Raw genomic sequence first — 27511 nt, 5'->3', positions numbered from 1 at the left:
TTTAATAAAAGAAAAGTTAGCTTTTTCTTCTTGGAGACTCTGAAGTCCTTAAAGCTGGTCTTTAACATTGTTTTACATTTTCATATCCCACATCTGCATATTTACGATGAACCTCAGAGGTCAAAGACCTCAGGTGTTTTTGACACTGAGCCCCCCACCTATTTGCTTACTTTACTTCTACAAGTACAAAACGAACCTAGTATTACGGCATAACATGATGCATATTGAATAAGCCTACAGTTAATTATATTGTAACAGAGAAATTGAATCATAAGAAACTGCAAATGTTATTCCCAGTAAACCAGTAGTGTATAGTAATTAAGACTCCAAATGGGCTCCCTGAAAGCTAAATCTAGCAATAAAACCTTGAGACAAGAGTTACCATTCATGTTTAGAAAAGGCCATGAAGCAGAATATTTACTCAGCCGAATCACTGAATATTAGAAGAAGAAAAAAGTTCATAAAATGATGGATCATATCTACACTTGATTAGGTTCTGAAATAAGTAATCTCATATTGTAGTAGTAGGGAAGGGCACATTTTTTTAACAATTTTTTTGCATTCAACTCCAGCTCCCCCTACTGTACAGAGATTCACAATTGACCTTTCCTGCATTTAAACAAAGTCCTTGTTCGGTTTGTTTCAGATGAGTTATGATACATTTCTCTATGCTAAAAAATATTTCAGTAAAAAATGTTTTATATTTCTATTTGGGTTAGAGAACAAAAAATAATACGAAGTGTATCTGTAGTTCTTATTTTTTTTGTGTGTGTGTGTGTGTGTGTAGGTGGGAGATCATTTCTGTATGAAAAGAAAACAGGAAATTGAATAAAAATGGTGACGTCATTGGTGAGCGCCTCTGCTGGCCTTCGAAATGGGCTCGACTCCCTAGCCTTGATTTCTTCAATTGTCCCACTGCATATCAACTTTTAGTAAGAAAAAACCCCTTCGCGATGACATTTGGAGGTACGTCTGCTCAGCGAGTCAAAGCAGTGACATGTTTGATGGGCGTCCTGCACATTGCCATGTTGGTTTGTAAGCAGATGTGAGCCGAGCTTGAGTTCACTCAGTTCATGTAGCTAGCTGTGTTAGCCCTTTAGCTAACTAGCCGAAACCGCTGGGCTGATAAATTACAGCGATAACTAAATGGCCCCATGCGGCGTTATCTATTAGAACTCGTCATCTTCATTAAGTGTCAGTGTGAACAGTGTCATTGGGCGTCTTTCCTGTGTTTAGTGGGAAATGATGACTCCCAAGTTGCGAGCTAACTTTGTCGACTAGCTAACGTGAAACAGTGTGACTGGAGGAAAAGTGTTTTTATCTACATTTATCATGCGGAGGTTTCCTATCTAGTGCTGTTTAAAGGGTCATTTAAGAGAGCATGTGTCTTTGATGTTAAGAGAAACAGGAACACACTCATGGACTAATTTAAAAAAAAAAGAGTCTTTTAGTTAAATATGTTGTTAATAGTCAAAGCAGAGACAATAATACTTTTGTTTGTCGACCTCTGCTTGATCACATGTCACTTTGTACCTCAACCTTTGCTCTTAAAGTAGAATTGATTTAGTTATTGCCTAACAGAGAATATGATGAGGATCTCAGTTTCGATAATTCTTGTTGTTTGAGTGTTTGTAGATCCAACTTTGTGTGAGTTGAGTGCATCTATTGTTACTGCATTTTCTATTGTCAGGTGTAATAATTCAAGCAAGATACAGTGATTGCACGATGCTGTCCTAACAGGGATTAACATGCTGTTAAAGGGTAAATAAAAAGGAGTAACTCGATGTTGCAGGGTCGTCTTATCTAATTCAACGATAGTAATCGCTTAATCATTAATGTGGTTTATGCTTCCTGGGATTTTAATTGTAATTATGAATCCTTCTTTTTTTTTTTTTTCCAGGTGAATTTGTAGATGAGGTGAACCAGGTGTTTTTCCAGCTGGTCTCTGTGCAGGCTGACTGGCTTGCAAGTTTCAGTTCCTGTGCAGTACAGTAAAGCTACCCACTCGGTCAGAGGATTGCAATGAAACAAGCTCAGGAGCGCAACCAGGAGTGCCTGCCTCCTAAGAAGAGGGACCTTCCAGGTAGTAACAGCATTGGAGCTGGAGGGGTGGGGGGAGGTGGAACAGCAGGAGGAGGAGGAGGTGGAGGTGGAGGAGGCGGCGGCGGCAGCGGCAGTGGAGGTGGAACCAATGCCGGTGGTGCTGGAGAAGATGAAGTTGGACCTGTCCAAAACTCTGCAGCCAACAGTGACACTCAGGGAGGGACTGCAGAGTGGCTGCGAGCTCAGCCAGGGCTTCATTACGGAGTAGATAATTCTGAGGGCATAACAGCGGTGTCTGTTGACCAATACAGTATGCTCTACAAAGTGGCACTTCCATCACCTACAAGTCTTCACCCAGTTTTGAGCCACATTTCTCCAGCCTACACCGTGCACTCGCCTCTCCTGCAGCACCCAGGCCTTTCCTATCCTCCTCTCGGATATGCCCAGATCCCTCATTCCTCTCTCCAGTTTGTTAGTTCCCCTTATGCAGCAGTACCTTACGCTCTCCCCCCTGGCTTTGTCCCGGGGTCATTAATCTCTCCAACAGGCGCCATTCCTCAGCCCCACACTGTGTCCCACCTCGTTCCCTATCCATCTGTCATACAAGAAGGTGTTGTTTCCCCACCTCCCCAGGCCCAGGTAGCTGCTCACACCTTTGCCAAAGTTGCAGCAACCAGCAGTGTCCCATTAATGCATCCTTCAGAGCAAGCTGCCCAGCAGCACCTCAGCACTGTAGGGGTCCTGTCTGCAACAGAGGTCGGCTCTAGAGGGATGCCAGTCTACTACCACCCTCAGGTGGCCAGGGCTGCCACTGCAACCAGAGAACCCCACGGTGGCCAGCAGGGGAATGAACCAGAGATGAATGGAGGCGATAAAGAGCAGGGAGCCAGGGAGGTTGTCGTACTAGATCCAGCCTACACTGCCAGAAATTCACGTCTGCTGCAGGTAGCATTCAGCGCTGCAGCACAGGAGCACAGCCAAGAAAGAGGCCTGCAGAACAAAAGGCATGAGGGGAGAGTCTCACCTGGCCAGCGCAGCACTCCAGACAGCGACCTGGAGGTAAGACACACAAACTGCATTAGTTTAATAATGCTTAGTTTAATAGCTTGTATAGTGTGCGATTAGTTCTTGGCTCTACATGAATACTGTCATACTAGTCTTAAGTATTTCAGAGTAATCTGCTATTTTATTTTTGTGTTCAACTGGTCCCTTTTCTAGTATTTTCATTTTGTTGCTGTACTAATTTCCAATAATGAAAAAAAACACAACTTATTTGAATCCTCTTCCAGGTGCAGCAGGTCGTTGGTCATTTGGCGTCTTCTAGCCAAAGTGGTAGTGGACTGAGGAAAGAGGTCTCCTTTGCGCCTTTAAACCTCTCTCAGGGTGCCCAGAGAGCGAGAGATGTCCATGGGGAGAACACGGGCGTCATTTCGAGCCGGACTGCGTACACGGCGGGGACTGTGAGTTACAGTGACCCCAGAATGGCGGGTGTCCATGCACAAACAGGACAACCAGGCCATGCTGTCATGATAGCCAATGGGCAACCGGTCCTTATTCCCCTGGAGTATCATCTGCCACATCAGCCCCAACTGACACAGCAACACTATCTAGGACAGGCTAATGACGTATCAGTCAGCTATGCCTCCACCACCATGGCCTCCTCTAACCCAAGCTTTAAAACCTCTGATTCTTCAGCCAGAGTGTGCCTCCCTGAAAGGGCGGAGCAGACCCAAGCTCAGCAGCAACCCCCTCAGCAGCAACCTCTTGTTCAGCCTGCAGCAGACGTAACTCAGGCCTTGGCTTCAAGCCACACTCCTGCCCAGGCTCCCGGCAACCCGTCACATTTTATGAAGGGGGCCATCATCCAGCTGGCCACAGGGGAACTGAAGCGTGTGGAAGACCTGCAGACTCAGGACTTTGTGCGCAGCGCTGAGGTGAGTGGAGGGCTTAAGATTGACTCCAGCATGGTGGTGGACATCCGTGCCAGCCAGCAGAGACCTGGTCTTGTGTCACTTCACTTTACTGTTGGGGAGCAGCAGAGTAAAGTCACTATTGACGTGCCCCCAGAGCACCCTTTCTTCGTGTTTGGGCAGGGCTGGTCCTCCTGCAGCCCTGAACGCACCGCCCAGCTCTACGGCCTGGCCTGCCATCATCTGCAAGTAGGAGATGTTTGCGTGTCCATTACTCTGCAGCAGCAGCAGCAGCTTCAGCAACAGCAGCAGAAACAACCACAGCATCATCATTCACAGCAACAACAACAGAGCCTGCCCAGAACTTTAAGCAAAACCAACGCTACGTCAGGACCTGGTCACCAGCTCATGGGTCCACCTGCCCCTCAGCAGTCGAGGCCTACGTCGCATTTCAGGCTAGATCGAATCCAACGAGAGAGACAGAGAGAGGGAGATAAAGATGCGGTCGATAGGGAGGATGCCAGACATTTTGGGGTTGTTGGGCACACTGAGCCACCCATCAGACCAAGTAGGACCTCAGCAGAGCATCCAAGGAGCCAGAGCAGTTTCCATTTGCACACAGAGGGCTCTACTTTTGCAGGGGCAGGGATGGCAGCAATGCAGGCTTCACTAGGTGCTTCTCAGAGGCGCTGGTCGTCACCTGCCCTCCAAAGATACAGTATGAAGGGAGACGAAGGGCCACGCCCTCAAATAAGCACCTCCGGCCACACAAGGCCCTCTTTCATCCCCCAGGAGATCAAACTGTCCATAGAGGGGCGCTCTAATGCAGGGAAGTAGCATCACATTTGGTAGCAACTATAGAATGGACTGCCAAGAGTAAGAATGAGTCTAAGGAGAGAAAGAGGAAGAAAAAAAAAGAGTGCGAATGTAGCCTCAGAATGTTTGAGATTTGCACACCGTAAATGTAAAAAAAAAACAACACAAGATCTGTGTCAATCTGGAGAGAAGTTGTGGTTTTCAATTAGCCAAAGGATACAAGGCTGTGCTTTTCCAGCCAGCTGAGGTCTGACAGGGACATGAAGAGCTGAGTAGAAAGTATGTAGCTGTTGAGATCCCTACCATAGTCCTTACACACTGCATTTATCTCCCTCCCTCCCTCCCTCCTTTGTGGTCACTTACTCATTTCCATGCTAAGAGGTACCCTTTGCATTCAGAAAACTCTGGCTTCCTTTTTGATAGAATTGTCTTTGGAAGACCACAAACTCCAAAAAAAAAAAGTGCTTGTAGCACAGCAAAGCTACCAACTCTGCAGATTTTGATGTATATACAAGATCCACAGCCTAGGACTTTTGTCTCCTCCTTTCCTACGATCCTGTTTCCTTCAAAAAGCATTTTCCCCCCAAAAAACTGAGTACAGTTGCTGACCTCAGTTCCTGTGGTGATGCTAACAGTCAGTGTATGTTACATTACGCCTCTTAAGCAAGAGTCTAAAACCTCTTTTGTCAGCAGAGATCCTCTCTCAGTCTGCAAAGAACAGTATCCTCTCTCAGGCCAAGTGTGGCACGCCTCGCTTGTCTTACAATCAAAGATGGTGGAAAATCAATCAATCAGTCTGTTCAGCGATCAGTTTGAACTAAAAGAAAAAAAAAAAGATTTCTTTCTTCCCTCTGTTTCATGCCCTCTGTTTTATGGTGAGGGCCCTTACATTTGTGTTTGTGTGCATAAATGCTGCAGAATGGAAAGTGTTTACAGAAACATTTTACATTCCAGTATCATCCGAGAGAATTTCCATCACTTCATGTAAATCTTATGACTCAATAATTTCCCCTCCTTCCTCCTCACTATACCTCAAAGCTTTCCGACCAGACTGGTGACTATTGATGCAATTTTCAAGAGCATGATTATGGAGGAGGAGGCACTGGCTGGTCATCACCAAAGCCACCTGCGGGAATAAACCAGAGACATATTCCCGTGTCAGATCAATGGCTACAAGCCACTGTAGCCTACTTAGAAGGGATGTGTTTTGTTTGCCTTAGAGAGAAACCCTATGTGCGGGCAGGTCAGTGGCGAAATTTGATGAACTCTTTGCTCAGTTACCAAATGAAAGCAATAGTTGTTTTTACAGCACGCTGCTGTAATCCTCTCCCCCAGGAACCACTCTTTGTGTGGGCCGTTTTATATCTCTTTACATCAGAGGTGTGAGATCCAACCCTCTTTAACCCTGTCTTTCAAAGATGATGCACTATTTAGATTAATTTCTTTGAAGCTTTATTATTTTTACTCAAACAAAACCCACATTCAACAAAATTGTCAGGAAATAGCTGAAGCTGAATATTCTTCTTTTAAATTCTGCATCTCACTGATGACATTTACTCAAGTGCAACTAGAAGAAAGGCTGGACTTTAATTACATTGCGGTCATTATCAGTTTATGTTTATGTTCTGTCCTTGGCTTGTGTGTTTGGATCTGCTGTATGCAGGGAGTCTTTTGATTGTTTTGTGTTGCACATAGAAAATGTCACTCATTGACTTCACACTGACCTTGTTTATAAGAATCGCAGTACAGTAGATTTAGATTTTTTTTAATGAAGGGAAAATGTTTGAAGTATTGTTTTGAGTATTTTGTGATTAGAGAGAGAGAGAAAATGACCTGCATTTTTTTAACTCTGTTTACAAATTAGCCAAGTTGAATGCTGCAGTTTCCTCCTCTTGACACGTTAATCCCTGACAACTAAATCCAAAAAATCAGAAAGGGTAAAACTTAAAATAAGTGCAATTAGACCATACATAGAATCATTTTGAGGTTTATAATCAGATAGCATTCCTCACACAAACATTCCCATTAGAAAGTGTACATCAAACAGTACCAGTTTTCTTTCTTGCTTTTTTTTTAATTTTTTTTTTTACTGTCATGATCTTTGGACTGACCTCTGGGAAAAAACATTTGATCATTTCATGAATTGCCTGATGTATTACCTTTCATTGGATGTACTCAGAAAGTTACTTGCATGGTTGTTAACTTGCTATGTGACGGATGTGTTAATGTTGTACCCCAGCACTACGGTGTGTCCTTCCTGTAGAGCCTTTGCCCCTTCTGTTTTCACCTGATGTACAGGCAGACGCTCTGACAGCAGGCAGAGGGGCCTACCAGACTCTCCTCCTCTGGTACTGTCATTACTAGAAGCTTTAAAGGAGAGATTGACATTTGTTCAAGTCTTTCTTTAAAACAGTCCTCACATCCCCCCCCCCCCCGTCAAGAATTATTCAAGGTAATCATTTCTCATCCTTGAACAGTAGCCTGTTCTGATGCAAATCTAATGAAAAAGATCGTGGGACGAAATCTAAAGCCATCTTTCTGTGCAATAACGTTATCCATGCTAATATAAGGCTTCAATCCAATCAAACGAGTGTCTCGCAGAGTTGCAGTTTTTTTTTGTTGCACACAATTGACTTTTGAAGTAACTCTGTTGAATTATTCTTTTCATTTGTCCTCCATTATTATTACTACCTTATTGATATTAGTATCAATTACAAAGATATTGAAAGAATTGAAACTTTTTTTTTGTTGGACAAATCATTTCACAATTTATCATTATAATTGTAAGACGTTAAATTTGCTTTTCTACATTAAGATTCAGTACTGTAGATCAGCGAGTCCACATGTTGTGTCCCCAGTTGTATCAGTACGAGCTTTATGGCCAGACATGTGTGCACATACGACTCATTTGACTCCAGTTAGCTTTACTCTCGATGCCACGCATTTAAACTATACTACGCTGTCAAACCGGTATCCCAATGCAAACGTGGCATGGATACGGTGAATGATTATGAATAGTTATAACTTGTGAAACAAGTTTGCATGGTGTTAAGATAGACTTGAAAAAACTGTCAATCTATCCTTTAAAATGCTTTGTAATGACTTCTACATCTTTGTTCACACGAGAACACATCTTGACATCACAAAGTTCACCACACTGCATTTGTTTTCATGCTTTAAGCAATAGACATAACCCTGAAAACATTTCATTTAGTCTGGGTGTTTTCTATGCAGTAAACTCACAGTATTGTAACTTCTTTGTCTTAAGTACGGCTCCAGGTGCAGGTTGGCTGATGCAGTCATTTTTTTTTTCCAATGATGTCTGGTTAAAGGATTATTCTAAATAGGAATACACCAGTATTTTATTTTGTGTAGTAGTTTTGCTTCTTGTAGTTTTTGCTTGGTTGTCTCAATCTTCCTACTTAAAGCCCCCTGCAGAGTCTCAGATCGGTAAACTTTGACTGTCTCTTTTGGTGCCACACAGTCGGAGCCATATCACTCAAGACTGGTGTCAATCAGATTTTTGTGTGTTGTTTTGGCACCGTTGCCTCGACACTTCAGCATTTTCTTTTAGGTCAACATGCATTTGGGCTTTAAATGGTGCATGCAGTGCCACCTGTGAATTTACCTCCTGTTCATTCTCACAGCGAAGACCAACCTGCGCTACCATGAGCCTGTTCGTTTCGGCCCTCTGCTCTGAGCAGTGTGTGCCGCCATGTTTAACAGGAAAACAAAAAACACAAAGATGTCACATGACACACATCCTCTTCACATTACTGAGTCTGTTGCTGTAAGTAATTGCACTAAAAGCCCTCTTTCACAGTGTTTTTATTTGATTTGATAAAAGCTGTAGGTATATTGAAGAGTTTCAAAATGTTAGAGCACACAGAATCATGGAGGAATTGCAGGTTGTGTGTTTCTGTAGATAGATGTTTTTTTTTTTTTTTTTTGTATAGATAGCTTTGATAACGCATGTTGATAATGCCTTAAATTCTGCTTTGTACAGTGTGTGAAATAATGGAATAATGCTTCTAGTAGATTTGGTGTTCCCTTTTCAGGCTGTGTACAAAAGCAAATCAGAAATGTCAAGCCGTGACATCCACTTTGTCTTTTTGTTTCCTTTTTGTCATGATCTATACCGTTACATTTTTTAATACGTTTGTTCTGCTCACACTTACCTTTTTTAATTACTTTTCACTGTTTTTTTGTTTTGTTTTTCAATGTGCCGAAGTGAAGTAAATGGAAGCTTTTCTCTGCACTTTTTACAATATGATGCCAAGAGTGTCTGCAATGGAGGGCAGTCCATTAAGTCCACATATAGACAGCCAGACATGCACACATCTGTTGTTTTATAGTTGCACACGATCAGTAGGTTTTTTTTCTATATATATCTTGCATTAATGGATTGTGTTTGGTGTCTTGTGCTTTGACCAACAGTCTCTGGACGAGAGAAAGTGGGTTTGAATAAATGGAGGCAGAAAAGCTGCATAAATCAGATAGCTTTCCATTGATGGTAATGTACTGGTTTTGTTTAGTTTTGTGATGTTGACAGTGGGATTTCTTTTTTTTGTTTTAATCTGTGTGTGAACAACTTCCTATAGTTTGATCCAATATTGAACTGCAAAGGTGAATTGAGTGGGGTGTTGGTGTCGCTGATGTCATATGAATTCAGGAGAATGAGAACGGTTTCAAGTTTTAAAGAAGTCTGTGTATTTTCAGATTTGATGATGTACATTTTTTTCGGCACAAGGTGACACTGCTTTTCATGTGACATGTTAACTATTCTAAAAACGAAACAGAAAACAGTGTCTTTTCTTAAACATGCCTAAATCTGCAAAATATATGCAATGATGTAAATGTAACATTCAATCCTCAAGTATAATCCAGGTTGTATGAACTTTGTATAGTGAGTTTTAATATTGTACGGCCGTACCAATATGTATTGATCTTTATCTGAAGCCTTAGAGTTGTTGACCGAAAGTGCTCCCTTAGAATACCCTACACCTACCTGACTTTAACAAAGCATTAATATCTCTATTTTGTTGCATTCTTATTTGTACCGTTTTGAATAAAATAGATTTGTACTGTATATTTGTACCTCTCTGTGAACTACTTAGGGCGGTCTTTGTTTTTTTTTGTTTTGTTTTGCTGTTTTAATTTCTATGTACTTTAAGGACACAAAGATATTGTATTTTTATTGTTACAGCTAACTTGGAGACATTGCATTTATCATGTTTGTTAAGTAAACACAATATAATATATATATACAAATATAAATATAAACTATTATCCAACCTGTGTATTGTGTTTCTTTAGTTGCAGTTGTCTTATTTTATGTTGAATCTTAAATGTATTAAGTGGAAGTTGGTGCTGGAAGAGTTAATGAGATCCTTTAGCCTCTTTACATGTCATTGTGAATTTCACATTAGAAGTATCATAAGCCATATGTCTACGCTTTATGCACCTACAGTATTATTAGAACTCATAAGGTTGCTAAATCAGTCATGTCAGAAAACGTTTTGGTTAAGAGAGATGGGTGTTCAAACTACAGCTGAGTAAATTAACCAAATAGCTTGTGATCTCAGAGGAATAAACATCTGAAAGTCATAGCCAATCGCCGTGAATTGAATTTTTTAAGGGATCTTGTTTAAGAAACTTGATTTGAAATGATCTGTTCAAGTCAGTCAAAATTGATATGTCCAAGCTTGTCAAATCAAATCGAATTAAAGTTGTTAAATTAAGACAAAATATAAAAAATTAAATTTTATACGTATTACAGTTCATTTGAATATGGTATTTTATTCAGTTAATACTATAGGTATTTAGCATTTGTTATATTACACTTCTGTTTAAAAGGACAAAATGTTTGTACATATATTTAAATGTAGTGGAGTAAATTGAATACCAAATTGAAATGCACCAGTACAAATACTTCCCTCACAGAAGATCTCTCTAACCACAAGACCTCCAATCAAAACTTCAATAGAAATGACATTCATTCAATTGTCTGTCTTTGTTGGACAGTTTTTTTCTCCTGTGTTTCAATTTTGTCTTTATGAAGAAACTGCGAATAAAATAAATAAATAAAAATAAATTACATTCAAGATCTTGTTTTGTAAGAGACTTGGGTTTCACGTGTATGAAACAAAGGAGAAGAGAAACAATACTGGACACAACCATTTATGTAAAATCATTGTTTATTTCCACATTCTTTACCAGGTTTCATCGTGGTCTGTACATCTGTTAATCCAGTAACAGAGGATATCATCCCCCAAAGTGCTGTCCGGTAAGGGTGCATTGATATCGCGACAAGCTAAATGTTCTCGTTAGCGGTTTAGCTCATTCATTTGGCCTTGATCAGAGAGTCTTGTTTTGTAAACATGGACATAGAGAGAACATCCTGGTAGAATTACTATAGAAAGGCCAACATTTTCAACATTTTTTCTTTTGATTAAACTGTAAGAAACAGGCAGGCATAAACTAATAGAAGAACACAAGCTCATATTGAACCATTCTAGGACAAGTGCAGTTTCACCACATGCAGTGCTTACCTAATCCATAGCAAAGATACTGCTGTAAAGACCAACATCACTTAAGAGTTTATAGAACTTCCTTTGCCATAGTCTGTCAGCCCGCAGAAGTCACTGTTTTCTGTTGCATTCATCCTCTGACGGACGAAGGGGATCACAGCAATTTCAAAGAGCAAACTGTGAGAATACCCAGTATTCATAGTCTGAGAAGAAGAGAGGAAAAATTACACCTGAAGACTTTGTTGAGAACACTGATCTGCCCTTGTTACACTTCGTTATGAATCTGATGGCAGTGAGACCCTGTTGCTTTAATGTGCTGAACTAGTAAGAAGAAAACACATCTCCGAAGACCAAGCGTCTCTAGAAAAGTCACGACTGTTTCAAACCGTCACATGATGAATCTATAAATGATTCTTACGGAGCAGGGTGTTGTCAAGGCTCTGGGCCCAGCTCACTGAGTTAAATTGCCTGAGAAGCTGAAACTCTTTACATTGAAGTCTGTTGAAATGAATGTTGTATTCTGCATAGATTCAGCAAAAAGTGAATTAATTTCCCTTGGAATAAATAACACATCTGTTGCATAGATGTTTGATGCACTCCTAGAAAATACTTTTTAAAAAATCCCTATGTTGTCCCCCTCTGTTAAATATGCTCTTACAAACAGCCAGGTAGATTGACCTCTTGTCTAGGAGTGACTCAAACAGAACCAGTACTTGTTCTCATCTCTGAGATCCTGTGCAGACTATTTCAGAAACTGCTTGTTTGACACTGTAAATATTTGCATCTGGAGGAGTGAAGTCAAGAAAATCTGAAGGTAACCTTACAGGCAGGAAATTAAAAAAATAGAAATAAACAGAAGCATCCAAACATGGACTCTAATTTTAACATTATCACACTTTTTATACCACTGACGGCAACAAAAAACACTTTCACAAGAAAAATATATTCACATCATATTGCATAAATATGTGCTGGAATGAGGTTAATGAAGATAGATTAATAAAATGTCCCAGTATGGGCTGTATGCGTCAGTGAAACTAGCCCCTGTGCCTAGTAACATATGGGGAAATAAAACTTGTGTAAAATGAGTTCCTCTATTATATGAATAAATAAATATCTTCCACCAATTATGCTGACGGATAATTTATATATCAAACCCCAGTTTAAATGGTTCTGGTTGCATTAACTTAAGGTACTGCAGCTTTAATAACCATTTTAATGCTACAAAAATTGCATCTGTATATGAGCCTCTATGTAACAATAACAACCCACGATCTGATGCTTAACTTCTAATGAGGAAATCATTGTTTTTCTGTGGGCAGAATTCAAGTAATGTGACAAATTCTGTTGTCAACAAGTAACACACTAGGAACTGTCATTGTAACCACTTAATGAGCATTGGAGTACAATGTTCCTGTTGATGAACCCAAAACATAGTAAGAGGTAACTCATGTATTGTACAGTACAATAACCAGCAGCACAGACTTTGTTTATGAGCCAGAGAAATGCTCTGTAACACAAAGTCAAAACAAAAGCAGAAATGACATTGGCAAAATATTCGGAGTGTAACAATGTCGGATAAAGAAACATTTCAGATATTGGCAAAGAGAATGTCAAAATGTTGAATGCATTAAGTTGTACAACTCGGGAGGTGAGGGGGAATGTTGCTTAACATCAGGCGCATTCAACAGGACCAAAACATTCAGAGGTCAGAAATAAAACCTGGGAGAGAAACTGGAACTGGTGTTAATATACCAGAAGCTCCCTTGAATGTTTGTGTCCTATTAAAGTGCCTGAGTGATAAATGTGAACGCAAACTGTTTGAAAACGATCTGCATCCTCTGTAGGAGTGTACAGTTTGTGGGGAGCTTTGGAAGCCTGGAGTGTGAACGCAGTAAGCCACAACGACAGATGGCGCCACCACGACGCCGGCTGAGGTAGTTTGAGTGAATATGAATTTCCCAGGGACCCACGGAGGCAGCTTGAAGAGAGAGGTGTAGCTACCAGTACAGTAAACTCGGGTCACTGGGCTGGAGGAGTAGACCAGAAAGTATGGGTGGGGGGTGGGCTGTGGCTACAGAGTCCCCCCCCCTCCCCCCGCTTCTGTCACTGAAGGTCAATGTGCAAAAAGGTTTGTTTTTCCTCATAGGAAGTAAAACTGCCCCTATTAGAATGAACTGTGTTAAAATCTGCTAGCCCACTGAAGGACTGATAAATCTCTTTACAACATGCGAGTATGTCATCATCCATACAACATGAAACATTCTTAACCCTGTTCCCAAGGTTTTCTAGACTGTAATAAATTAGAAATTGACGCAGTTTTTGCTGTACAAAGCAGTTTGAGTGTGACGCTGATGGACACCGAGGAGGCTGGAAGTGAGGAGGCCAGGAATGGTTCTCAGTGACCATAGCAGACTGGTGGCATAGTGCAGAGGTTAAAGATGCTGCGAGAAGCCAGAATGTTCCTGGTCCACTTAGGGCAGCTTCATGAAGAGGCCGTTATCAATGGAAGGGACAGGCATGGGACAGGGGAACTGAAAGAGGCTCATGTCTGCTGTGAGGGCAGCCATCGCAGCAGGATCATGCTCTATCTGTGTCCTCAGAGCCGGGTCGATCTTCTCCAGACGTCGCTTGATCCTCTTCGCCTCTCTCTCGCGGATAAGCCTGGCCTGCCTCTTTTCGGGTGTCTCGTTGGCCCTCTTCATCCGCATGGCCTCCCTGTCTCTCTGCAGTCTGCGTGCCCGCTGCTCCTCTGACTCCTGCATTCTCTGCATGCGCTTAGCCTCTCTGTCTCGCAGCCTCCTTATCTCCCTCTCCTCGTCCGTCTCACACGCCCGCTTGTTCTTCTTAGCCGTGCGCTCACGCTCCAGGCGGTGCATACGGGCCTCCACTGGTTCGTTCTTCCTGCGCAGTGCCCATTTTCTCATCGGTGACTGGGCGTCCACCAGCTGCTGGTATGCCACACAGCTATTGCACACCAGCAGCACGCCAGCAGGATACACCGGCATGGGGCTTAGGATGTCAGGGATAGGAGGAAGGCTTGAGGAAGAGTTTAGAGCGTCAGGTATTGATGCAAGTGAGGGCCCATCAGAGAGGAGACTGTCGGGTAGTGAGGGAAAGGAAGGTCCTTGGTCAGAACCTGTGCATGTTCCTGCCCCTGAGCATGGTCCAGATCCCGGGCCATGACATGGTTGCAGGCCTTGACACTGGCTTGAGATGTGGCTGGGTCCCTGGCAGGTACGGTGGGCTTGACAGAGGTGTGGGTTGAGGTCAGGTGCTTGACAAGGGTGGGTGCCCTGGCAGGAGCTGGGGCCAGGTCCATGGCAGGAGCAGGAGCCAGAGCCGGGGCTGGCAATAGGGCTGCTGGAGAGGGAATGAGTCAGGGAACAGCTGTCCCTCCCACTGCTGACATCCATTCTGGTTGTGTCGAGGACATCTTTAAGCTTCTCCCTAAGGAAACACAAGGTATTAATAACTGGTTAGAGTCATACATAACCTATATAAGTCCAGGGGCTTTTGTGGAAGGATCAGACTCTTCATTTATTTTCTCCTTTTTAAATGTAATCTCTTGATCTCTCATATTTCACTAAGTAAGTGTCTGATTTAGGCCAAATTTAAAACCCTAACCCAGGTCTTGAAGAAGTCGTGCAGATCATCAAGGTGCTGTAGTAGCCCTTCCTTGGTTGGAGATAGGAGCTCAAGGTCATCTGTGAACACTAGGCACTTGACTTCAGTGTCTAACAGGGCGATGCCAGCTGCTGCAGACTCTTCTAACTACCTTGCCAACTCATTGATGTAAATGTTAAAAAAGGTTGGACTTAAATTGCATCCCTGTCTAACCCCTCAGCTTTGGGGGGGCTTTATACCCGATAGAATAGCTCTTTTATTCTTATCTCTTCTCTTTTGCCTTTTCAAAAACACATTGTGTCTCTCATGTTTCTGAATGTATCATGCATCGTTACTTTGCCAGTGCGGTTAAAAATTCCACATAGAGGTAGTTGCTAAGCAACATGCAAGTTTATAGCCATTAAATCTGTCATTTCAGTACTAATGTTATTCAACCCTTATGCTTTGCATCCTGCCCATTGTCTCTCTCTGAGAACCACTGACTGTGTTTCAGTGTTCTGTTATTGATATATTTTCACTAACTTTTCAAAGAATTAATCTTTTCAAGGAATCGATTACCTCTTTAGATGTATAAAAATTAACTTCGGTAACCAAAGTGCTGTCTTCTGACTGACTGTAGTAGTTGAATTTTCTCAAGAGGAAATAAAAGTGCAAATTGTTTCATCTCCAAAATCATAATGCTTGTTGCCTTATTCTTGTGGTGACAACACTGTCTGCTGTAGTTAAATGAATCCATTGCTCGAGTTTGGAAGATGATCAACAAAATCTGAATTTGATCCGTAACAAAAGAGAAAAGACTTCACGACATTATGTTTTGTTACTTCCTCAAAAGTATTTGTCTCTACCTAGATAAAAAAAATATGAGGGTTTGAAATAACATTACCTTAAGACAACTGCTTGATTATTGATGGTGTTCTATAATAATAATAATAATAATAATAATAATAAAACTCAGGCCATAATAACATAGATACATCAGTGAGCCCCTCCCGTTAAAATATGTGCATGAAAGACCCTTGACAAGAAGAGAACACTAGATATGAAGTGAACCTGTTAAAGTTGTTTGTGTCTGTGAAGCGTGCGCCGCAGACAGCGCAGTTTGAGAGGCGGTCCTCAGAGTGGATGAGAAGATGCCGCCCAAGCGAGCCAGGCGAACTCAGGGCTCGCCCACACACTGGGCACACATAGCTCTTGGTGTTGCTCATCATAGCCGTGTGCTGTTCAAGACAAGACAAACAAAAATCAGCGCAACATTAATAAAATAAATCTCTCTTTGTTGCAATGGGTTTAAAAAACAAAATCATAGCTTGAACAAATTAGAAACTTCAATAACTGATTGCATCAATACCAATCATTTTACAACATAATTTAAACTAGACAAACAGGATTTTTTAAGACAGCATTAAGAAACATTAAACATAATCTCAATTAAAAAATGTTTAACACTAAATGGCTGAATGATTGACAACTTGTACTGAACCTGAGCATAATAAAGATTGTGCTAATACCTAAACCACTAACGTATATGTTTTAAGTGTTATAGTAAAAATAACCGCCTTGCTTTACATCATAAGTAAGCCTTCATTAAAGTCATTAGGCAGAGTGTCTCAAAATACATCATCAACCAGAGGTATACTATCAGAATGATTCTTTTCCTCTCTCTATTTCTCTGCAGAGTGTAGATTGTCAGTAGATGCTTCTTGCGACAGCGATTAGGTTAAATGTGAGAGAGAGTGAGACATGGTCCACTAATCAGTCGATCTAGCATCATCTCTTGATCATCTCTCAACGATAAAACTATCTTGACTAAAAAAATCCCCACAGCTGTTGCAGCTATATATAGGGTCATGAGAACGATCATTGTGAGATATAGTTACATGACAATGTAAGCACCAAGTTGGATCCTACAAGTCAACACCTTCTCCCTCAGCCTGCATTTTTACAGGAGTACTTACTCTGAATAAGCTCCTTAGGGGCTTTAAAGGTGATGACCCACCACTCGCTTATTAGAAACAGACTTCAATAAAAGGATCTAGATCTGCTTTGTTTTCATGGAAGTGTGCTGGATTAGGACAGGCGAGACAATATCCTTCTCACCTGGTAGACATGGGAGATGAGCTTCTCAGGGCTGCTGAAATCCAGCGGGCAGAGAGGACAAATATAGTTGTGTTCTGCCCCTTCCTCGCTCTCCTGAGGGAAACAAATCACTGTTAAAAACAATCTCTGTTGTTCTTCCTTTTGTTTAACAGTTATTGATCAGGGTTGCTGCACACTTTTTAAGTCTGATACAAAGAAAGAGTAACAACATTTTTGCACCACGTAGTGTTGGTGCTTTTTTGGTTCTCAGCCGTTTTGTGTCAAGATTCGTTTTGGAGCTTTTGATGCCTTTATTTGACAGGACAGTGGATGAATTAGAAAGTCGGAGTGAGAGAGTGGGGAATGACATGTGGGAAAGAAGCCACAGGTTGGACTCAAACCCAGGCCACCCACTTGGTGGACTGTATCATCCATACAGGGGACGAGACCTAACCTTCAGGCCAACTAGAGCCCCCTAAACAGTTTTGATTCCCAATGTCAAAAGTTGTAACACTTTTTGACATTATTTCAATCTTTCTCATAATCATTGTTTGTCTATTCCATGACCATTCCTTGTATTCTTCATCTTGAAGCAAAGTGTTCTTGAGCTTGTATTTCACCGTCTTCCTCTCCTTCTCTCTTCCATTAATTGTTTGTGAATGCCAATGTAATACGCTGCTTTAAAGGCTGTCAATTGTCATATGAAAAAGCGATCCACAAAAAATAATAAAAAGTTAATTTAAGGCCATAGATATTATTATAATAAGTATTTAAGATTTTTATTGTTTTTTCAAAACAACCAAGCAACACCCATAAAAATATCCATAAACATCCAAAACTACCACCCACAAACCCTACATTAGACTTTATAATTAGACAAAAAGAGATGTCATGTTAGTAATTTAGTAAAGGCCACAGCGCTGGTCTGCGATCGGGAGAGACCCAGATCTCTTTGAACCACACCAAATATTAACTTCAGCTGTGGGTCGATGTCTCATATTAGGCTATCAAGACAGTGATGAAGTATTCAGAATGGGTCAGCTGTGAACTAACATATGAAGTGTTTTTGCGAGTGCTATATGCTGATGTGTCAAATTGTGAAAATGAGCAAAATTCTCACAGGCCCCTGTGACTCACTCAGTGACATGATGCTGTGTGCTGTCACAGATGTGACTCACACACAAGCTGAATATTTTCAAACAGAAGATCCAGGCACAAAACATATTGCCTAGTACCACTGGTATTATGTAGCTCTTTGCTGTTTCTCTCTTAGTCACAAGTTGTCAAACCGCGCAGAATTTCTCAATCATGATTCATCCCAAAAGATTTGGCTACTACGTCAAAATACCCGTTTTATATTCTTATTTCAATCTATTAGATTTTGATTTAATTGCATATCAGGAGGATATAGAATAAAGTTAACTTGATGATCTATAGACATGATGACAAATCCAAGTTTCTGTTACAGTTTGAACAGAAGATCTGAAGAGAAGGAAACACTGTGTATATGTCAGATATATCAGATTGTTTTGTTCCTCTCACCTCTTTGACTCCCTCGCCTAGCAGACGGCACTGTGATCTCTTGGTGGACATGTGGTCGTCAGCCGAGCAGTTGGAGGATGAGTCTTCTCCGTGGATGTCAGGGTCACTATCGCTGTCTTCTATGGAGGCAAACACAGCCCTATCAATACAGACAGACGACAGAGCAGAGAGCAGGGCTTACTCTCACTAACACTCGTCAGTCCGAGCGAGGACGCCCTACACAGTCCATCCAGTACTTCACCGCCCCGTCCCATCCCCTCCAACCATTCTGTACCTGAGATGCTATCCTGCTCTTGGATTTCCTGGGAGTTGTTGCTGCAGCATTCACTGTCTTCGGTGAATTCGTCCCTGCCGTCCATATTAATAGTGTGCTGTATTCCTGTGATGCCTGAAGTGTGGAATGGCCCTGGTGAAAAAAAGAAAACAGTACCATTAATAGGAGTGAAACTAAATATCGATACGGGAAGATATCGTCGCCCTGACTTGTGTGGTAAATTAATGAATTGCTGGTGCCATTTATTGAAAACAGATATACAGCGCTCTAAACTGATTTCCCTGCCAATCTGACTTACTGTATAACGCATTACCACTTCATGACTACTCACTGTGGCCCTTATGACATGAATGAACATAATGTGAACCAAAATGTATTGGCCAAAGAAGATAAAGAAGGAAGAAGACAGCAGGATGACGTTGAACAGTGGTGAAAAGACGAAAAGAGATGAAGCATGATCAGAGAGTGAATAAACGCATTAATCCTGCACTTTTCCTTTTCAGGGGCATTTTGTATTCTTCAAATGATCAGAATAGCTGTATAGTGATATCCTTTTTCTGGATATTGCATATCTTGTTGTCTAGTGTGTTAACCTGTGTGTTACCCTACAAGTGTTTGTAGTGAGCACAATGACGTGTTCTGCTGCAGTGAAAAACGTGACGAGTGTAGTTCGCTAGCATATTTGTATGCAGTAAGCTAAAAAAAATATATGGATCATTTTATATATTCCATAAAACAATATAACTTTAACCCCTATCAGATATTTGACCATGCCGCTGTGTTTTTCTTTATAACATCTTAGACCACTTCAAAGAGATGTATACCTCAATGTGTCATCAAGTACTGAACATGCTGGATTTTCCAAACACAGACATGTTTTTCATCAATTTACAAGTACTTTGATTTTCCAGAAAATATATGACATAAAAATGTGTAACCATATGATATGACAAGCAGTTGAATAAAAACAGGTGTGATCAAGCCTTTCTTTCTAGTTTCACAAGTAAAAAGACCGTTTCTGTATAGACAGCATTTTGTGTATTTTCTTGACAGACAGACGAATGACTGCATGATCATTTTATATAATACTTCAAATGCAGCTAAACATATTTAAATAAACTAAGAAAACCCTCCTTTATAACCATAAACAGAATCTATCATGTGTCTTTTATCTCCATAGCAACACAGAGACAGTGTTAACTGTCATCACATACCAGAAAAAGATATGAATTTTTCAACTGTAGTATATCTAATATTTCGTCCAAAGTAGCACACCAATAACATCTTCAGGCCTCTGATTAATCTCGGGACATTATTACTGTTTGATTCAGCACAGATGATTATAGGTGTTAAAGAAGGGGACAAAAGGAAAACCATGATCAATATGAACACATCAAAAAGAGCTCATTCCTGGGTTAATCATTTACACATTTTTTTTTTTACATTTTTCTCAAACATTTTGAGACCTCCATCCAGCATTAGCCTGCTTTCCCATGAAGCATCCAACACGAAACATAATGAATGCTAAGCTGGCCACGGGAACACACTGACATACGTGCGCACACATTAACTTCATTTGCATCCCAACCCCCACTTTTTCACACACATATACACACAGATAACATGCTAGCTCTGTTCGACAGCCATGCTGCAGTCCCATGGGGGAAGCAGCCTGCACTCTTTTCCTCTAGCTAACTGCCTTGCTTCTCTCTCTCTCTCTCTCTCTCTCTCTCTCAGTACCACCCACACACTGAACAGCCTGGCTCACCCTCTGTCCTCCCTGCTTGTATGTAGCGCTGACTACTTCCATATCTATACCATCAGCTCTGAGGGGGAGGATGAAGCTTCATACCATGACAGCCCATATGTGACTCATTTAACTCTCTGTGGTGCCACTCTTTGTTTTATTGCAATCCTGTGGGTTGAAGGAGTCTTTGAAATCTTTTCGCTGCTCTTTATTATCAGGACTTGAACATGCAGACCTGTATTTGACGGCCAACACTCCTTCTTTGAGACAGTTTGGTTGAGAGCTCCTCTGGAATTCACACACACAAGCTCATCCTCCTCCAGACAGCTCAGTGTGCTTTTTCTCCATTAAACCAGATCACAGATGGGATAGAGATCCTGACTTCAGTTACCTGAGACTGACAGAAGTAATTACCGCTTTTTGACTCAATCCTGAGGTATTGCGTGCGCACACTCTCACTGTCTCTCCCTGTGTATGAGCAAAACAGAAGTATAATCATTGGTTTAGCATTGTAGTGTTTTGCTTGTGGGGAGAAGTTAGGGTGTAAACTCATTTTGGGAACTTTCCCATAGATATCAAAGCATTCATTAGAAGTCGAAGAGTGTGTCAGAGTATTGAACTATGAACTACTACAACAAGCTGGCTTCACGGCACATAGCCAATGATTGATGTGTGAGAGATACCCATCCCCCCACTGCTAGGGCTCTGTCTGTACATCTGTCTCTCCTCACTCCCTTCCTCCCTCTCCTCCTCCCCCCATCCTCCCTCAGTCTCTGCCACTGTGATGTTATCTCTGAGTCTGTGTGTCTGTAGGCAGGAGGTGACGCAGTGTCTGACTGAATCCAGACAAAGAGACAAACTCATCAGCCAACAGACACACAGAAGAGGGAGAGACAAGAGGAGGAGGAGGAGGAGGAGAATGGGGGGGTTAGGGGTTGGAGGGGTAGCGCGCAAAACAAAACAGACAAAAGATAGAATGCCAAAACTCTGCTCAAACACTGAGCAATGGGGGTCCTGTTGAATTCAAAGCCCCCTTCTTCTCTTTTCAGCCCTTCCAAAAACACACACATATGCAGACACACACAGCACGTCTGTATTTGCAGGAAGTGATGGGGGCCCCTGTCCGTCCACACACATGAAACAAGGATGGTGGGCCAGACATCTGATCGATTCTCGCTCTGATTAACTGGTGACATGCTATTACAGAGAAGACAGTGATATGAATAACCAGTTTTCACCGAGGAAGACTTTCTCTGCTGAAAGACAGGGACAGGGACCACAGGACAAGCTACAATCACAAGTGTTCAAGCAACATTTGTGTTATCTACTGCATCTACTACATCTGAGAGAAACTTCTGAGTTTGACGTCTTTAAAGTTCATGTACTTGACACAGATGGGTGTATGAAAAAACTCACTGAACTGTAGTCCTCACAGGCAAACTACTTCAAGTGCAGTACATAGAAAGTATAGCCTCTGAGTATATATCTTCAAGCTACTACTTTATAACTAATGCGTCTCCTGTTTGAAAAACGTTCTATTTACTGGTACCTAAAACCTGAAAGACTCATCGATTTTTCTTGATAAAACCTGCACCACCTGCAGTCCTGATTGACTTTTCTGAAATGCTTTTACTTTTCTTGTTTCTCTGTACATCAAACCTAAAGAGGACCACAAATAGCTAGGCAGACAGCACTGTTGTATTATTGTCTGGAATTCCCTTTGTGTGTGTGTGTGTGTGTGTGTGTGTGTGTGTGTGTGTGTGTGTGTGTGTGTGTGTGTGTGTGTGTGTGTGTGTGTGTGTGTGTGTGTGTCTCAGCCCGCCCGCCTGTCAGACTGTCTCCATGGCTGTCTGGTCTGTCAGTCAGTCTATCTGGTGTGACCCTCTCAGGGGGGACAGCTCTGTGCATTCAATTCATACCTCACAAGAAAAGACAGGTAAAACAACCAAGGCAACGCAGAAGAAAGTCAGGTATGAACACAAATCCTGAATCCACACTTAAGTGACACGACTAGTCTGTTGGCATTTTGTAAAGCACTAACCTTTAACAATAACCAACATATCCTTGTATCAGGCCCTCCTGAGGACTTTTAAAGCTCCAACTTTAAACTCGAGTAAAAGTGTCACAGAGCAGCAAATGAGCTCATTAGCTCGCAAGGATTAGTGCAGTCAAGCGTAAGATGTATTTCAACTACACTTTAGACAAACTATGTTTAGAAAGGAGGGCTGCAGCACGCAGAACTTTCGGCAGATTACACCGGGCAATCGCCTTTCTGAGGACTGAGACATGTTTAATAGGTCTGCATGCTGTCCATCAAAGAGGGGGATACAGGGGTCAGAGGGACAAAAGCCAAGCTTATCATGAAAACAGAGCAGAGGTTGTCGAACAGGTGACTTACTCTGCCCAATAAAAAAAAAACTCTTCTCTGAGTCAGCAGTTGGGTAAAGATATGATATGAGAAATACATGAGATGAGTGTGTGTCAGAGACGTGCACTGTTAAAAATTGTGATAACGATATGAAGTGCAATAAACAAAACAAACAAATTAGAAGTGCATATAACGCACAGTTTTTCTCTTTCTATCTGCTGTTTGTTACGTGTTTACAACATGTCTCTCTGAATCAGAAATCAACTGAACATCCAAACTGTCACCATTTATTCCGAGGCTAGCTGCTAGCTAGCATCTGACTGCTTCAGACTAGTGTGAAAGCATAGCCATTACAACCAGGCCTCCATCCGATAGGTTAGATGAACGCATGCCGAGCGAGAAAGAAACTATTGCTTGTTTCTATGAAATAGATGAACAGATGAATTTCGCAGCCCTACTACTAACATCGACGCATGCCACAAGACTTGCCGATGGGCCGATGTTAATGCACATACTGTATAAACTAGTTCATTTCTTCATTTCACTTTGTGTTTTCGTTGCACTTTACTCAGCACCAGCATTTTGCACTTCTGGTGCTAACCTGCCTTTCATTGGTCAATACTTGTACTTACATTAAACTTTCTATTTTAATGTTTCTTTTCTTTCCTCTGTCATGATGCTTTTGATGTCTTGTGTGAAGCACTATGAATTGCCTTGTTGTTGAAATGTGCTATATAAATAAACTTGCCTTGCGCAACAACAACAAAGTTGAATCTAATCTAATCTAGGCTGATAGTTATTTTCATTATTGACTAATCGGTTAATTTCCCTACTGATGATTTGTTCTGCCTTTGTGTTTATCTATCATATAAATGGAACAATTGTAACACATACATACATGTGATTGACATGGACAAAATAATTCAAAAACATCAAAACCCTCATTATGAAATGCTGGAAGCCAAAACTAAACAACTATAACATTAACAATAAGGTGATCATTTTTTTTCTTGACTAATCCATATCACTTTCCTGTAATCTTGTAATGGTACTGAGTGGTCAGACAAACTGAAATGACACCAAGCATGCAGAGTCACACTGAGTAAAGTTGAAAGGCTTGTCCCCTCCACTCTCATGTGATGAGACTTAAGATCTGCTTCAACTTAAAAGAAATACTATGTTGATTGGTTTGAGTCAAGAGTTGTTGGGCAACTACAGAGCCTCTACAGGTTTGGCCGTAGATTCACATGATGTCCATGTCGTTAGATTTTAACTTAAAGTAATTTCTCTTATTTATTGGTCTCTTTGTCAAAATGTCCACCTTAAAACAAAACCGAGATATCTCAACATGGTCACTGATCCTGACACACCTGAGGAGGACACAATCCCAAGGGTTTTTTTTTTTAAAAGAGAAATTGTGGAAATGTCTAGTTTCACAGCCACAAACATAATCTGTTTCAAAAAACAGGAAATGTTGCAAAACAGGCAAGAGATCAAGGTGGCGAGATAGATTACACATTATCCCTAAAGTCTGCCAAAATAGTAAGCGCTACTTTTAAGGAAATATATTGAATATACCAAAGATGTGGACATCACCATATTGTAAATTTTTCATAAACTTCTTAGTTTTTGCCAAGAGATGTCATGCAACTTTACGCTTCTCTTTTTTGAATCAGTGTGTGCAGCTATGTCTATAAGATCTTTGAGCTCCTTGGGAAAAATAATAAGAAAAAAAATTAATAGACGAGCCAATAAAGTCTGTGATGCATCGTCACGAAATCTACAGAACAATACGAGTGAGATCTACGTCACCAATATTTATGATATCATGCAAACCCAATCCTGAATTATATTGACATATCAGTATTACACACTCTAAATATCTATGTTAATCTACAGTCAGTATGTGATGGTATGACATGAATCAATTAAAAGCTACAGTGAACATTAAAGGTAGAGATCCAAAGACTATAAATGCAAAAAAATCAACATTCAAACTCCAATAAACTGGAGAATGTACGGGTAATGGACGTGACATGAATGTATCTGGTGGAATAGAATTAGCCAATACCTGGAAATACCTACAGTTAACTTTGAAGGGGTTGGTCTGTTTTCGCCTTGACATATTATTGCCCACTCCCGGTAAAAAAAAAACAGGAATCTCCTCCTAATCCTGGACGGTTACCCTGAGACCAGCCCAGGTGTTTTCCGCACTGAGGGGATAGATGATGAGCGAAATAAGAACAAGAAAATGAATGGGATCAAAACGTCCCCACGTTCAGCAGAGTCGGGGGCCATTGACGGGGGTAGGGAGGGGGGGTTTAAAAGAAAAAGCAAGAGTCACATTCTTGCAGTCGTTTTAAAAAAAAATCCCCCGTATCCCAGTCGATCCGGGGTTTAAAATGATGTCCAAACAAGACCACAGAGAAACCGAGCGGCCCCGAGCTGCTCCGATCCCGAGCCGCTGGCACCCGTGCACTCACTGCAGCGATGCACGAGCTCAGCTGATCACTAACGTAAAAGCGATGAAGCCACACCGAACAGGATTGTGGGATATGCAGGGACGATGGGGAGTTCATGCTGGAGATACTGTGATGCGTTCAGGTCGGATAGGAGAAATGACGACAGTGTGCAAGACTCCTCAAGTTCTTGACATAGGCCTACACAAAGTTTAGGATTAATATATCGTTTTTTAAATCACTCCCTCAATCATGTATTTTCAAATTATATCTGAGTGTACGTTAATTATTAAATCAGAAGATTACAATACATGGATCAATGACAATAGACAACTATCTCAGAAAAAGACAGTATGAGTAAATAGCACACAACAAACAAACAAACAAAAACCCGATTAACGATTGTTTTGTAAATAAATCAACTTATATTGACCAGATTGATCACAGAAAAGTTGCGTCCCACCATCAATATAACAGCCAATATTAGATTTTACAACACATAAAATAACAATATGTAAGTAAAACATCTTAATGTGACCACATTTATGCACCTGTGATAGAGTTATACGGTTAGCAAAACGTTTCACACTCCAAAACAAATTTGTCAGTGCCCTCTGGTGGACAAATAATGAAATGATTTGTTGGTATTTTAAGGCTGAAACCTATCCAGATAGTGATGAAAACTAAACCTGTGATGAACTCGTCAGCATGGTAATTAAGTGTTACTAAGCCTGGTGATCACAAAAATGACCTGGTATTATTTGTATCCCTGAGCAGAAGCTCTATTTACCACCAAAATGACAAGAACATGTCTGCGGTTATAAACATGTTGGTCAATTGGATTATACATAGTAACAAGAACACAATTTCTGGAAAAGTGTTGTGTTTACATTTATTTTTCCAATGCCGAAACACCCCAAATTCCAGCCCTTTTAAAATGTGTTTTGGATGACTAGAAACACCAGGCAGATTGCTCAAAACAATCCATCATCATAGCCTTAAATCAGTACAACAACAAAGATACGTGTTGTTTGGTCGCACATCTGATTAGCATCTTGGTGGCGCAAGTCAAAATGATGAAAAAGTGACTTGAAAAGTGAGGATTTGTATAGACCAGGGGTGGGCAACTGGCGGCCCGGGGGCCACATGCGGCCCCCATCAACCCTCAACATGGCCCTCAGGTCAATTTTTACATATCAATTAATTGGAATCAATCAAAATCTGCCATGAAATCATAAAAAACAGAAATATGTCCATAATAATATTTGATCACTGGTATATGTTGAGTTAAATTTGAGACATAATTGACTGTAATCGTTTTTTGTATCCTACAATTTGGCCCTCTGGCAGTGAGAATTAAATGAATGTGGCCCTTGCTGTGAATGAAGTTGCCCATCCCTGGTATAGACCCTGAATCACATGGTTTAAGGTTAACATTAATTAAATGTAGCACGCTCTGATTAGAACGACCACACTGAATTAAAAGCATAATGAATAAACACAAACACAGTATAATGAAATTAGTTATCTATCTAGTTATTAATAAATTATTTTAAAAGCCTCTCTACAGTACGGACACTAGGTGGCGCTCAATTCCACTAAACGGATAATGTCATAACATTAGATGTAGTCGTCATCACTGACTGCCACGAGTAAACGGACCGCAGCACAACATTGACAGGGTTAAAAAAATGTATTCCTCCGCGGGTTTAGAGGAAAATTGCCATCTCAACAAAATAATCTCGTCTTGTCACGGAATTTTCGGTATCAGTACAAATTAAAAAAATAACTGCTCATTCTGAAATACATGATTACTGTGAGTCAAACAGCCTATTAAATCAATAACATAACGCTTTGGCTGGCTAGCTGGCTTAGGTTAAAAAACCCATACGTTCTTTTATAGTTAAACGATGAAGGAGAACAGGCTCACTAGCTAGCAACTAGTAGAAAAACGAATACCAGGCTTAACAGTACAATCACCTAGCCACATGTCACATTATTTTTGAAAACATAATTAAGCAATTACCCATGGTGTCCAGTGAACACTGGCATATCAGGAGGGAGTCTCTGGCAGAGGCACAGACAGTGGAGAAGTCCTCTACTAACGTTGACAAGCTAA

General features: G+C 41.0%; 2 protein-coding genes across 7 annotated transcripts; one reads left to right on the top strand and one right to left on the bottom strand.

Annotated features, from left to right (window-relative positions):
• The first annotated feature begins 778 nt into the window (after positions 1 to 778).
• atxn1l (ataxin 1-like) lies at positions 779 to 10063 on the top strand. Its single transcript, XM_061038738.1, has 3 exons — positions 779 to 966; positions 1901 to 3102; positions 3333 to 10063. The coding sequence occupies exons 2-3, from the start codon at positions 2023 to 2025 to the stop codon at positions 4788 to 4790; spliced, it is 2538 nt and encodes an 845-aa protein (XP_060894721.1). The 5' UTR covers positions 779 to 966; positions 1901 to 2022; the 3' UTR covers positions 4791 to 10063.
• An 885-nt stretch (positions 10064 to 10948) lies between these two features.
• On the bottom strand, positions 10949 to 27511 carry znf821 (zinc finger protein 821). Of its 6 annotated transcripts, none has more exons than XM_061038840.1 (6): positions 27419 to 27511; positions 18819 to 18950; positions 18545 to 18663; positions 17024 to 17116; positions 15977 to 16143; positions 10949 to 14749 (listed from the first exon to the last, which is right to left on the bottom strand). In XM_061038840.1, exons 1-6 carry the CDS (start codon positions 27420 to 27422, stop codon positions 13774 to 13776), a joined length of 1491 nt encoding a protein of 496 aa, XP_060894823.1. In that variant the 5' UTR covers positions 27423 to 27511; the 3' UTR covers positions 10949 to 13773. The 6 variants fall into 6 exon arrangements, with proteins under 6 accessions (XP_060894823.1, XP_060894814.1, XP_060894804.1 ...); XM_061038831.1 differs by lacking the exon at positions 27419 to 27511 and adding an exon at positions 25019 to 25447 and having other exon boundaries at positions 17024 to 17113; positions 18545 to 18660; XM_061038821.1 differs by lacking the exon at positions 27419 to 27511 and adding an exon at positions 25019 to 25444 and having other exon boundaries at positions 18545 to 18660.

Source organism: Labrus mixtus, chromosome 1, assembly GCF_963584025.1.
Source record: "Labrus mixtus chromosome 1, fLabMix1.1, whole genome shotgun sequence".
NCBI lineage: Eukaryota > Metazoa > Chordata > Actinopteri > Labriformes > Labridae > Labrus > Labrus mixtus.
The sequence above is the reverse complement of the archived record's forward strand: the minus strand, read 5'-3'. Positions and strand labels throughout refer to the sequence as shown.